Here is a 12,960-nt window from a genome sequence, read left to right as displayed (position 1 = left end):
CACCTGTGGAACAAGCTCCCTGAACACCTGAGGTGTGCACAGACTGTAAGCGCATTTAAATCAGGCCTAAAAACACTGTTGTTTACTATAGCTTGTCCATAACCCGACATGCAGGTAATATTAACCGTCTACTTTTAACCCTTTTATGTGCTTTTTAAAATCGTTTTATTGTTTAATTGACGTTGTTTTATTATTCATACATTTGTCGTATTGCTTATTTTGCAATTTTTAATTATTGACTATTTTATTTTTTTTCTTTCCTGTAAAACACCTTGAATTGCTGTTTGCACGAATGGTGCTATACAAATAAAACTTGCCTTGCCTTGATCTCTCAGTAAGGAAGAGCTCAGCACAATCATCTACACCTGAAGCCAAACTAATTGATAGATTCAATGAGGTTCAGGTTTAAGCCAATCAGAGACAAACTCAGTTTGACTCACTAAGTATATAAGCAGCCTCTAACTCAAGCAGCCATTGCACTGAATTAATCAACATGGCTCCAAAGAAAGCAACTGCAAGCAAAGCCAGTGGCTCCAAAACAACTGGTGTGAAGGTAGTCCCCACAGTGAGCCAGCGACTCACCTTTACAGGTAGGGGCAGATTGGGTGGACCTGTTCCATGGGCAGGAAGGGAGGATTGGAGAAAACACTAGGCCCAAACATTTCCTTTTAATCCCGGCTCTTCCACAGGTGGCCCTCACTATAAAGTATAACCTGGAGCAACCTAACAGTGCAGGCTGATGTGTGGCCATGAGCCTTTTTTGGTCATGTTTTAAGTGGTTTCTGGATTTGTTTCCTCGATTCTTTTTGTTTTAGAATTATTTTATTCTGTGAGTCTCTTTTTGTATTGGCTGTCTTGATGCAATTATTTATAGATGGTGCATGTGGATACTGATGAATAACTAACTCCTTGGCATCAGGAATAGCAACTACTGCTTGAGGAACTGACTCTCTCTTTCAACCTGTTCATCCCTGTACAATTTTAATATCACACCATCCAATCTGATGATGTGCTCCTTAACTACAACTTGGTGTTAATATCTGGTTACATGAACCCAGTTAGGTTTAAATATTGGGAAATAATGCAAGTTATCTCAATCGGCTTCAAAAAGTAACTTTTACAGTTGATGTACCTTTATTAAAAGTTGAATAAAACATGCTGTATCTTACTACTTGGAGGTGAAGTTACAGCCAAGTGACTGTTGCACTGAAGCTGTGGTTAATATTTCAAACGTACTGAGGTCCTGAAATTTCTCCCACACCTGTGGCCCAACTGCTGTACCCGTCCTTCCCCTGGCTTGCTGATTCATAACTGTTCTCCCTCCATTCATTTCTCCTTTAAACAATGTGATTCTATTCAATAACTAGCTTTTTTTAAATCTGAGCCTATAATTGGGAAGCAAAATCACTTGTAACAAAGTTATCAACCCCCCATTCTCCTCCCCTCCCCAACACTTGTTTGTCTTCCAGTGTTGGGCCGGAGAAGCGGTTCTATGTTGGTCCAGCCACGGTACAAACGCCCTCCCATTTTACGAATGGTGGTTAAAGCCTTGGAGAAAGCCAATGATCGCAAAGGTACTTCAGTGCCAGCTATCAAGAACTACATCCTCTCGACTTACCCAATGGTGAATCCCATCCTTCTCAAAACCTCTCTGAAGAAAGCCTTGAGTGTTGGTCTTGAAAAGGGCATTCTCATCAGGCCTGCGGGCTCAAAAGCAACTGGAGCTACAGGACGATTCAAAGTAAGCATGTTCTCTACAACTGTGTGTTGTATTTCACAATAGCTCCTTTTAACTAATTGCATCCATTGTAAAGTTTCTATTCATCCAGCTGGACAATGTGACTGTACATGTGGTTAAAAACAAATATTTATTGTAATGGTGAAGGTTCTGCCTTCACAGTTGTTTTACTGATTCATAACGCTAAATTGAATAGTTTAAAAATTGATGTGATTTTGCATGATGTATATGAAGTCTTTTGATACTTCTTTCCCAGCTTGCAGCTAAGACAGCAGTGAAGAAACCCAATAAAACCAGTAATACAAATGTTGCCTCTACAAAAACCGAGGTCGAGGGCAAAGTCAAGACAGCTGAAGCTGATAAAAGATCAGGTAATGATACTTGATTCCTTCTATTCATCCAAACTTGTTCTAACAACTGAGCCAACTATTCAATATTGTCTTTGCCTGATCCCTTATCCATGCTACTGGGATGAACAAGTTTTCAAATGTTCCTATGTTTGTCTATAGAATCCAATGGCTACATCTGTTCTCTTGCCCCCAAGAGTGGTGGGATGGGTGGACTTGTAACTCCTACAATACAAATGGAATTTGTATTGTAGGTCTCCTTTATTGCCATGTAAAAGGGCCAGACAAAAAGAGTGAAAGACAGGATGTTGGAGCATTGAACAGATCTAGATACAAGAACTTAGTTCCTTAAGTGGCAACATTGGCAGACTGGGTGGTGAAGGCAAGTAAGTCATAAACCTTCAGCAGTTGAGGCATTGTATACAAGTTGAAGTTGTACCACACTACAGGAACAAATGTGATTAAGCTGCAGAGTGCAGGAAAGGTTCACAAGATATTGCCTGGTTTGGTGGTCTTGAGTTATCGGATGAGATGGGATAGTTCTACAGCATGGAAACAGATCCTTCAGCCCAACCGACTAATGTGCCCCATCTATACTGGTCACTTGCCTGTGTCTGGCTGCTATCCTTCTAAACCTATCCATGTATCTGTCCAAACTTTAATAAACTTTCTCCATCAACTACCTCTTCTGGCAGCTTATCCCATATGCCTACCAATCTTTTGTGTATTAAAATAGTTACTCCTTGGGTTTCTATTAAATCTATTTCTTCCTCCTTTCCCCACCCTTCACCAATGTCATTTAGTTCTTGTGTATTAAAACCTCCCTAGATCATCCCTCCCCCCCACACATACTGCCTTGGAATTTCCCTATTCGGCCCTCAATCTACTTTTTCTTCTCTCATGTTTCCAGGTTAACGACTCCACCCTTCACACTATACTCCAAATGTGACCTCGCCAATGTCTTGTACAACTGTAACATAACCTCCCAATTTCTATACTCAATACTCTGACTGATGGAGGCCAACGTGTTGAAGACCACCCTATCTGTGAATATGCTTTCAAGGAGCTATGTGCCTGCACTTCTATATCCCTCTGCTCTAGAATACACTCCATAGTCCCACCATTCAGTGTAGGTCGTGCCCTGGTTAGACTTTGCCAAATGCAGCACCTCACTTATTTGTATTAAACTGCATTAACCATTCCTCGGGCACTCCAATAGTTACAGGCCTTCAATCTGTAAAATAACCATCTACCATCGCTCTCCGATTCCTTCCATGAAGCCAATTTCCTATCACATTGGCCAATTTTCTATCCCATTTGGATTGCATGCAATCTAACCTTCCTGAGCAGCCGACCACTCAGAACCTTGTTACATGCCTTGCTGAAATCCATATATTCAACAGCTCTGACCTCAACCTTTTTGGCTACATCTCTGAAAAACTCGATTAGATTATTGAGACACCATCTCCCATGTACAAAATGGTGTGGTCTATCCCTAATCTGCCCATGTCTATCTAAATGCATGTCTAATTCCTCAGAATACTCCAACTTTCTGACCCAAGATGGTTGACTCGTGGCTTGGTTCCAAGCTTTTCCTTGCAGCCCTTTGAGGCACAGCATGTGCCACCCACCAGTCTTATGGCACCTTGCCCATATTTAATGGTGACTCAAATCTCAGTCTGAGCATCTGTAACTTCCCCTCTAGCTTCCCGCATTGTTCCTGGATATATATACCTGATTGTACATGGGACATTTGTCCATCTTCATGTGTTGGGGTCTTCCGCTCCATCCTCTACCGTAATGCGGCTACCCTCGAGACACTTCCATTGATTGCCCCAATTCCCTAGCCCTCTTCCATAGTATAAATAGGTGAAATACTCATGGAGCACCTTTTTCATCTACTGTGGCTCCACACCAAGATGACTACTTTGATTCTTGATGGGTCCTACTCTCTCAAGTTGCCCTTTTTCCTTCATGTACTTTTGCCCTCTGTATTTCCTGGTTTAACATGCTCCTTTATTCTCAATTCCTACAGGATACATTATCCTAGCCACCTATACCTACCCCATGCCGCCTTATTCTTGTCCAGAGCCTCAATTTCTCTTGTCTTCAAAGCTTCCCTGTCCTTCACTCTAACAGGAACATGCATGCCCTGAGTTCTTATCAGCACACTTTTAAAAACATCCCATTTTCTGGACATTCGATCAACTTGAGTGAGATTTTGTGTAATAATACCTTAAATTGACCTTGCGCCAATCTAGAATGTTAACGTCAATCTGCCCTGTGTTTATCCAGAACTATCTTGAAGCTAAGTCCCTGGAGAGGAAGAGGCTGAGGGGTGACATAAGCATAAACAATTAATTGGCATAGACGGTGTGGGTATCCAGAGTCTGCTTCCAAGTCTTGGATTAAGATAATGACACATGGCATTACCAAGGCTGTGCCAAATAATTCATCCCCTTCATTCCCTGTATTTCCATGTGCCATCCAAGTCATTCAGGTGCCATTTGTATGTGAATCCACCATAATTCCTGGCATTGGATTCCAGGCACACACCACCCTCTTGTAGGTGGGGAGAAATGGCACTGCATATTTCTGTTCATTGTCAAGCAGTGCCCTCTAGTACTTCATATTTATGTCCAAGAAAGGTTCTGATCGTCTACCCTGGCTATGTCTCTAAATGTTATGTTCTATCGGGTTTCTCCTCGACCTTCAGCATTCTTGAGAAAACAAAATGTCTAATCTCCTCTTGTGGCTAATGCCGCCTCCCCCCCCTAATCCAGGCATCATTCTGGTAAACCTCCACTGCACCCTTGCCAAAATGTCCACACCCTTCCTGTATTGGGTGATCAGAGCTGTACGCAACAATCCAAATATGGCCTAACCAAAGTCCTGTAAAGCTGCATCATAATTTTCTGACGCTGGTGCTTGATGTAGACCAATGAAGGTAAGCATAACATATTCATCCTTTACCACTCAATCTATTTTTGTTGCCACTTTCAGGAAGTAGTGGATTTGGATCCCAAGATTTCTCTGTATATCAATGCTTTTAAGGGTCTTGCCATTAATTGTATATTTTCTCCTTGCATTCAATCTTCCAAAGACCAACAGTTTTGTATTTGCTTGATAAAACTTCATCTTCCCCTTCACCATCCATTTCTGTACCTGATCTATATCCTCCTGTATATTTTAACAGCCTTCCCCAGCAATCTAGTCGTCTGCAAGCTTACTAGCCAAACCCATCTACATTTCTATCGTCATTTGTATGTATATATCATAAACAAGATCCCTGCAGAGCTCCATTGGTCACAAACCTCCAGCTTAAATTGTCTTTTCGCCACAGCCCTGTCTTCTATCAGTAAACCAGTTCTGAATCCAAACTCTCAAATTGCTATAAATCTAGTGCATCTTCATCTTCTGCATCAGCATTACATGGGGGATTAATGGAAGAAGTCCCCTGGCTGAGATTTAAGCCATTAAATGTGTGAGGTACTGGAAGTCTGGCAAATGCTGTCTCTTTATTTGAAGGTTGTGAGGAAAAGCCTGGGAACTGTAGGCTGTGAATCCATCTATGCTCAGAGTATTCTGAGAGTTAAGATACCCATGCATCTAGCTAGGGATAGCCGGCTTTGTTTTCTACATGGGAGATCGTGTCTTGTGAATCTGAGCTTTTTGGAAATTTAACAAATGCTGAGGGCAGAGCTGTAAATGTAAGCGTGTGCATATAGGAATTTCAGCAAGGCTTTGACAATAGACCAATTCCTGGTGGTGGAGTAGTGTTGTGGGGTTAAATGTCCGAATAATATATTAGATACAGAAACAAGAGGGGTGAGAAGCAAGAACTCTACACTTGTTCCATCTGGGGGGGGGGGGGGGGGGGGGGGGGGGGGGGGGGGGGTAGGAAGAGTGAGAGCAAATCTACAGGGCACAAGAGGCATGGGTGAAGGGTCCATCGATGACTGCTGGGGAAAACCAATGCCACTAAACAGGAGTGGATAATCTTTGCTTGGTGGAAATGGAGAAATTTGAAGTAGGGGATGCAAGTAGCAGGGTGGGAAGATTAGTCTAGATAATGGAGTCAGTGGGTCTATAATAAATGTCTGTCTGTCCCCTGTGATGAAGCAGAGGTGTCAGATAAGTCTACTGTAAGTAAATTTGAGGGTGGGGTAGAAGTTGGTGACAAAGCTGTTTGAAATCAGTTGGTGCAAGAGGCACTACAACAATGCAATCGGGTTTAGCGGGGAGAGGTGGAATGGGTGGCAGTGTACATTTGGAACACGGACTGTTCAACATAACTGACACAAGGCTGCGAGTGCCCATGGCTACATCTTTCACTTGAAGAAGGAGAGGAGTCGAGGTTGTTGCGGGCAATGAAATGATCTGCCAAGCAGAGTAATATTAGAGTGGGACTGATTGGGTCTCTATAAAGACAAACTGGTGGGCTCCAAGACCTTTCTGGTGGGGAACTGGGGTGTAGGGGATGGGATTGCATATCCATGGTAAAGAAGTGGCAATGGGGCGGGGGGGGGGGCTAGGAATTGAGAGTTATTGAAGTGCGAGGTATCCTGGATGTAGGTCAGAAGGGACTGGGCAAAGTGGTGAGATAGAATTGAGATGTTTGGAAATCTGTTCTGTGGGACAGGATCAGACAGAAACAATGGGTCTGCCAGGGCAGTCCTGTTAACACTTGTCTGTCATATTGTACTCTAACTCACAAATATGACTTCATAAAGAGAATGCCCAACCAGCTTAATGTCTTTGCAGATTCAAAAAAGCCCAAGAAGTCGGCAGAACCTTCAAAGAAAAAAGGAGCAGAATCTGGGAAAGTAAGTGATTTTTATTTAATTCTTCCTTTGGCATCGAAACATCGATGTCAGCATTTCCATTGAATGGTAGGCCAGTTTTGTGTGGCTGTACACCTACTCATTTTGTGTTCATTGTTGCTTCTACATTTGTGGCTTGTTTTTGGAGTGTCAGATTAGTTTAAAATCTCATTGCTTGGAAGGCTTTGCTAAAGTAAATAGTTCTCCTGATTGTAGGCATTGGAGAAAGAGTCAGCAGGTGCCAAGGAACTGTCCAAGCAGTCGCCTGATAAACTGGCAAAAACTAAAGGAAAGAAAGGAGTCAATAAAAAAAGTGGACGGCCTTTGGGAACTGTGAAAACAGACAAGGCTGTGAAAAAGAGGGATGGACCGCCAGAAAAATTGCCAAATGAGGCTTTGGAAGGGCCATCTGCTGACCCTGTGAAGAAAGGCCCAAAGAGCCATGGACAAAAGGGAAAATCGACCAAGGCACAGAGACCGGATCCAGAAGAGCCTCAACCAACCGCCACTACCTCCAAGGCTGGGTCAAGGAGAGGTTGCTGATGGATATAATCACCAGAGGGTGCACTCTGTCTGCTGGGCAGGGAGCAATACCCCAAACAAATCAATACTTGAATACTTGAAATTTTATGTATTTTGTACATTTCATCAATAAAGGTCTAACCAGATGTCTTCTCAATCCTCTTTTTTCCGTGCTGGATCTCCAAAACTAAAAATCTCTAAACACAGACTGAGAAAGCCAGTGTTCATAAACATTTAATTAAAACAAAAGGCAAGCAGGGCCGGCCTTGGACCGATTTTTCCAAATGGGGCCCTGCGTTAATTTTATGTATTTCATATGGAAATACAAATTCGCTTTGTTAAATAGATTTCAAAAAAAACATTTGCCATATGGAATTTTTTACAAAACGAACATGGATAATAACTGCTGTGGATAACAAATGTGTTAACTGCTACTGTAGCACTTGTTAACAGCCAGTAGTTAACATGTAGTCATCAATGCATCGATCCACATTCCTCAGTAAATGCGTTAAATTGTGTAACCCGCTGCCACTGGAGTGGCCGTGAATCTGCTCTGGACACCGGAGGGGGGGGGGGGTGCGGATAAGTGCGAGAGGGAGACAATCTGTTCGTAAACAGATCTGGAGGTTGGGTTAACTCGTTCGGTGCCGGTACAACAGCAGAGGCCCGGGGAGCCGTTGGTGAGAGGAGGAGTTACCTGAGCGGTGAGTTAAAAATCGAGCGCGGGGCTTGCTTTCACAGAGGCCCGGGGAGCCGTTGGTGAGAGGAGGAGTTACCCAATCTGCAGCGTTCCATCTCACTTCCAGAGAAGGGATCTGGTGGAAGCCTCTGATTGGTGGAAGAGGACCAGAGGAAGCAGCTGATTGGGTGCAACCCCAGGTTTGCATTTCTGCTTTCAGGCTAATTTCTGCGAGTTTTCTGATTAAGGGTCCAGTGTTTATTAGTAAAGGTACAGTTTAAAGGATAAAGATTTTTATAGTGTGAGGGAGTTGATTTAATTTGGGAGTAAGTTATGTCAGTGGAGATTGGCCCCGTGGTTTGCTCAGCCTGCAACCATGTGGGAGATCAGGGATATGGTCGGTGTCCCTGGTGACTTTATTTTTGTTCTTTTGTCCTGTTTTAGTAAATTTTTGGTTTATTAGGTTGTGTGTGTGTGGGGTGGGGAAACATGTTTTTGGTCTCTTCCTTCGGGGGGGGGGGAGGGATGTGACTTCTCTTGTCGTATCCCCCGTCTCCATCTCCGCCTGCGCCGAGGCCTAATAGCGGAGCTGGCGGCCTCGGAGCTGGGACAGCGTTCCAGCGGCAGCGGTCCGACTCCAGAGCTGTGGTGTTCCGACAACAGCGGTGACCAGACCTCGAAGCTGGGGCAGTGGCAGCGGCGACCTGGCCTCGGAGCTGGGGTAGCGGCGACCCGGCCTCGGAGCTGTGGCAGTGGTAGCGGCGACCTGGCCTCGGAGCTGGGGCAGCAGCGACCTGGCCTCGGAGCTGGGGTAGCGGCGACCTGGCCTCGGAGCTGGGGCAGTGGTAGCGGCGACCCGGCCTCGGAGCTGGGGTAGCGGCGACCCGGCCTCGGAGCTGGGGCAGCAGCAGTGGCGACCTGGCCTCGGAGCTGGGGTAGCTGGCGGAGCTGGGGTAGCAGCGACCTGGCCTCGGAGCTGGGGTCGGAGCTGGGGTAGCGACCCGGCCTCGGAGCAGCAGCAGGGCACCTGGCCTCAGCAGTGGTGACCTGGCCTCGGAGCTGCCTCGGGACCTGGCCTGGGAGCTGGGGCAGTGGCAGGCGGCGACCTGGCCTCGGAGCTGGGGTAGCGGCGACCGGCCTCGGAGCTGGGGCAGGGGCAGCGGCGACCTGGCCTCGGAGCTGGGGGTAGCTGGCGTCGACCTAGCGGGCCTCGGAGCTGGGGCAGTGGGGTAGCGGCGACCTGGCCTCGGAGCTGGGGCAGCAGCAGCGGCGACCTGGCCTCGGAGCTGGGGCAGTGGCAGCGGCGACCTGGCCTCGGAGCTGGGCAGTGGCAGCGGCGACCTGGCCTCGGAGCTGGGGCAGTGGCAGCGGCGACCTGGCCTCGGAGCTGGGGTAGCGGCGACCTGGCCTCGGAGCTGGGGCAGTGGCAGCGGCGACCTGGCCTCGGAGCTGGGGGGGTAGCAGCGGCGACCTGGCCTCGGAGCTGGGGCAGTGGCGAGCGGCCTCGGACCTGGCCTCGGACGTAGCGGGGCCTCGGAGCTGGGGCAGTGGCAGCGGCGACCTGGCCTCGAGCTGGGGCAGTGGCAGCGGCGACCCGGCCTTGGAGCTGGGGCAGTGGCAGCGGCGACCTGGCCTCGGAGCTGGGGCAGTGGCAGCGGCGACCTGGCCTCGGAGCTGGGGCAGTGGCAGCGGCAGCGGCGACCTGGCCTCGGAGCTGGGGTAGCAGCGACCTGGCCTCGGAGCTGGGGTAGCGGCGACCCGGCCTCGGAGCTGGGGCAGCGGTAGCGGCAGTGGTGACCTGGCCTCGGAGCTGGGCAGTGGCAGCGGCGACCTGGCCTCGGAGCTGGGGCAGTGGCAGCGGCGACCTGGCCTCGGAGCTGGGGCAGTGGCAGTGGCGACCCGGCCTCGGAGCTGGGGCAGTGGTAGCGGCGACCTGGCCTCGGAGCTGGGGCAGTGGCAGCGGCGACCTGGCCTCGGAGCTGGGGCAGTGGCAGTGGTAGCGGCGACCCGGCCTCGGAGCTGTGGCAGTGGTAGCGGCGACCTGGCCTCTGAGCTGGGGCAGTGGCAGTGGTAGCGGCGACCCGGCCTCTGAGCTGGGGCAGTGGTAGCGGCGACCTGGCCTCTGAGCTGGGGGCAGTGGCAGTGGTAGCGGCGACCCGGCCTCGGAGCTGGGGTAGCGGCGACCTGGCCTCGGAGCTGGGGTAGCGGCGACCTGGCCTCGGAGCTAGGGTAGCGGCGACCCGGCCTCGGAGCTGTGGCAGTGGTAGCGGCGACCTGGCCTCGGAGCTGGGGCAGTGGTAGCGGCGACCTGGCCTCGGAGCTGGGGCAGCGGTAGCAGCAGCGGCAGCAGCTACCTGGCCTCGGAGCTGGGGCAGTGGCAGCGGCGACCTGGCCTCGGAGCTGGGGCAGTGGCAGTGGTAGCGGCGACCCGGCCTTGGAGCTGTGGCAGCGGCAGCGGCGACCCGGCCTCGGAGCTGGGGTAGCAGCAACCTGGCCTCGGAGCTGGGGTAGCGGCGACCCGGCCTCGGAGCTCGAGTAGCGGCAGCGGCGACCCGGCCTCGGAGCTCGCGTAGCGGCAGCGGCGACCCGGCCTCGGAGCTGGGGCAGAGGCAGTGGCAGCGGCGACCCGGCCTCGGAGCTGGGGCAGCAGCAACGGCGACCTGGCCTCGGAGCTGGGGCAGCAGCAACGGCGACCTGGCCTCGGAGCTGGGGCAGTGGCAGCGGCGACCCGGCCTTGGAGCTGGGGCAACGGCAGCGGCGACCCGGCCTTGGAGCTGGGGCAGTGGCAGCGGCGACCCGGCCTCGGAGCTGGGGCAGAGGCAGTGGCAGCGGCCACCCGGCCTCGGAGCTGGGGCAGAGGCAGTGGCAGCGGCGACCCGGCCTTGGAGCTGGGGCAGCAGTGGCAGCGGGGACCCGGCCTTGGAGCTGGGGCAGCGGCGACCCGGCGACTCAGAGCTCGGCGCAGAGGCAGTGCCGCCCAGGGCTCGGACCTGGCCTCGGAGCTGGGGCAGCGGCCACCTGGCCTCGGAGCTGGGGCAGCAGCAGCGGCGACCTGGCCTCGGAGCTGCGGCAGCGGCGACCCGGCCTCGGAGCTGGGGCAGAGGCAGTGGCAGCGGCCACCCGGCCTCGGAGCTGGGGCAGAGGCAGTGGCAGCGGCGACCCGGCCTCGGAGCTGGGGCAGCGGCGACCCGGCCTCGGAGCTGGGGCCACGGCAGCGGCGACCTGGCCTCGGAGCTGGGGCAGCGGCGACCTGGCCTCGGAGCTGGGGCAGCAGCAGCGGCGACCTGGCCTCGGAGCTGCGGCAGCGGCGACCCGGCCTCGGAGCTGGGGCAGCTGCAGTGGCAGCGGCGACCTGGCCTCGGAGCTGGGGCAGTGGCAGCGGCGACCCGGCCTCGGAGCTGGGGCAGCGGCGACCCGGCCTCGGAGCTGGGGGCCACGGCAGCGGCGACCTGGCCTCGGAGCTGGGGGCAGCGGCGACCTGGCCTCGGAGCTGGGGGCAGCAGCAGCGGCGACCTGGCCTCGGAGCTGCGGGCAGCGGCGACCCGGCCTCGAAGCTGGGGCAGCGGCGGCAGTGGCGACCTGGCCTCGGAGCTGGGGCAGCGGCAGCGGCGACCCGGCCTCGGAGCTGGGGCAGCGGCGACCCGGCCTCGGAGCTGGGGCAGCGGCAGCGGCGACCTGGCCTCGGAGCTGTGGCAGCGGCGACCTGGCCTCGGAGCTGGGGCAGCGGCAGCGGCGACCAGAACTCGGAGCTGGGCAGCGGCAGCAGCGGCTTTGACAGCGGCAGTGGCGGCCTGGCCTTGGAGCTGGGGCAGCGGCAGCGGCCGCCTGGCATCGGTTCTGCGGCAGCGGCGACCTGGCCTCGGAGCTGGGGGCAGTGGCAGCGGCGACCCGGCCTCGGAGCTGGGGCAGCGGCGACCTGGCCTTGGAGCTGGGGCAGCGGCGGACCCGGCCTCGGAGCTGGGGTAGCGGCAGCGGCGACCCGGCCTCGGAGCTGGGGCAGTGGCGACCCGGCCTCGGAGCTGGGGCAGCAGCAGCGGCGACCCGGCCTCGGAGCTGGGGCAGTGGCAGCAGCGACCCGGCCTCGGAGCTGGGGTAGCGGCGACCTGGCCTCGGAGCTGCGGCAGGGGCGACCCGGCCTCGGAGCTGGGGCAGCGGCGACCCGGCCTCGGAGCTGGGGCAGCGGCGACCCGGCCTCGGAGCTGGGGCAGCTGCGACCTGGCCTCGGAGCTGGGGCAGCGGCGACCCGGCCTCGGAGCTGGGGCAGCGGCGACCCGGCCTCGGAGCTGGGGCAGCGGCAGCGGTGACCCGGCCTCGGAGCTGGGGCAGCGGCGACCTGGCCTCGGAGCTGGGGCAGCGGCGACCTGGCCTCGGAGCTGGGGCAGCGGCAGCGGCGACCCGGCCTCGGAGCTGTGGCAGCGGCGACCCGGCCTCGGAGCTGGGGCAGTGGCGACCCGGCCTCGGAGCTGGGGCAGCGGCAGCGGCGACCCGGCCTCGGAGCTGGGGCAGCGGCGACCCGGCCTCGGAGCTGGGGCAGCAGTGACCCGGCCTTGGAGCGGAGCAGCGGCGACCAGGCCTCGGAGCTGGGGCAGTGGCAGCGGCAGCAGCGACCCGGCCTTGGAGCTGAGGCAGTGGCGACCCGGCCTCAGAGCTGGGGCTGACGTCGCAGCTCGGGGCAGGGGCAGCGGCAGCGGCGACCCGGCCTCGGAGCTGGGGCAGCGGCGACCCGGCCTCGGAGCTGGGGCAGCAGCGACCCGGCCTCGGAGCTGGGGCAGCGGCGACCCGGCCTCGGAGCTGGGGCAGCGGCCACCCGGCCTCGGAGCTCGCGACCCGGCCTCGGAGCTGGGGCAGCGG

General features: G+C 54.2%; 1 protein-coding gene across 1 annotated transcript; it reads left to right on the top strand.

The window, feature by feature from the left end:
- Nucleotides 1-493: 493 nt before the first annotated feature.
- On the top strand, nucleotides 494-7,451 carry LOC129697696 (protein B4-like). Its single transcript, XM_055636403.1, has 5 exons — nucleotides 494-590; nucleotides 1,470-1,741; nucleotides 1,995-2,109; nucleotides 6,850-6,911; nucleotides 7,125-7,451. Exons 1-5 carry the CDS (start codon nucleotides 494-496, stop codon nucleotides 7,449-7,451), a joined length of 873 nt encoding a protein of 290 aa, XP_055492378.1.
- The last annotated feature ends 5,509 nt before the right edge of the window (nucleotides 7,452-12,960 follow it).

The sequence above is a fragment of the Leucoraja erinacea genome, chromosome 5, assembly GCF_028641065.1.
Source record: "Leucoraja erinacea ecotype New England chromosome 5, Leri_hhj_1, whole genome shotgun sequence".
NCBI classification, from domain to species: domain Eukaryota; kingdom Metazoa; phylum Chordata; class Chondrichthyes; order Rajiformes; family Rajidae; genus Leucoraja; species Leucoraja erinaceus.
The sequence above is the reverse complement of the archived record's forward strand: the minus strand, read 5'-3'. Positions and strand labels throughout refer to the sequence as shown.

What these genes read in the sequence shown, in the direction of transcription:
- LOC129697696 (XM_055636403.1), top strand. Translation starts at nt 494, where the DNA reads ATGGCTCCAAAGAAAGCAACTGCAAGCAAAGCCAGTGGCTCCAAAACA. An exon ending in CCAGCGACTCACCTTTACAG is followed by an intron (nt 591 to 1,469) that starts GTAGGGGCAGAT and finishes TTTGTCTTCCAG; the next exon opens with TGTTGGGCCGGAGAAGCGGT. An exon ending in GAGCTACAGGACGATTCAAA is followed by an intron (nt 1,742 to 1,994) that starts GTAAGCATGTTC and finishes CTTCTTTCCCAG; the next exon opens with CTTGCAGCTAAGACAGCAGT.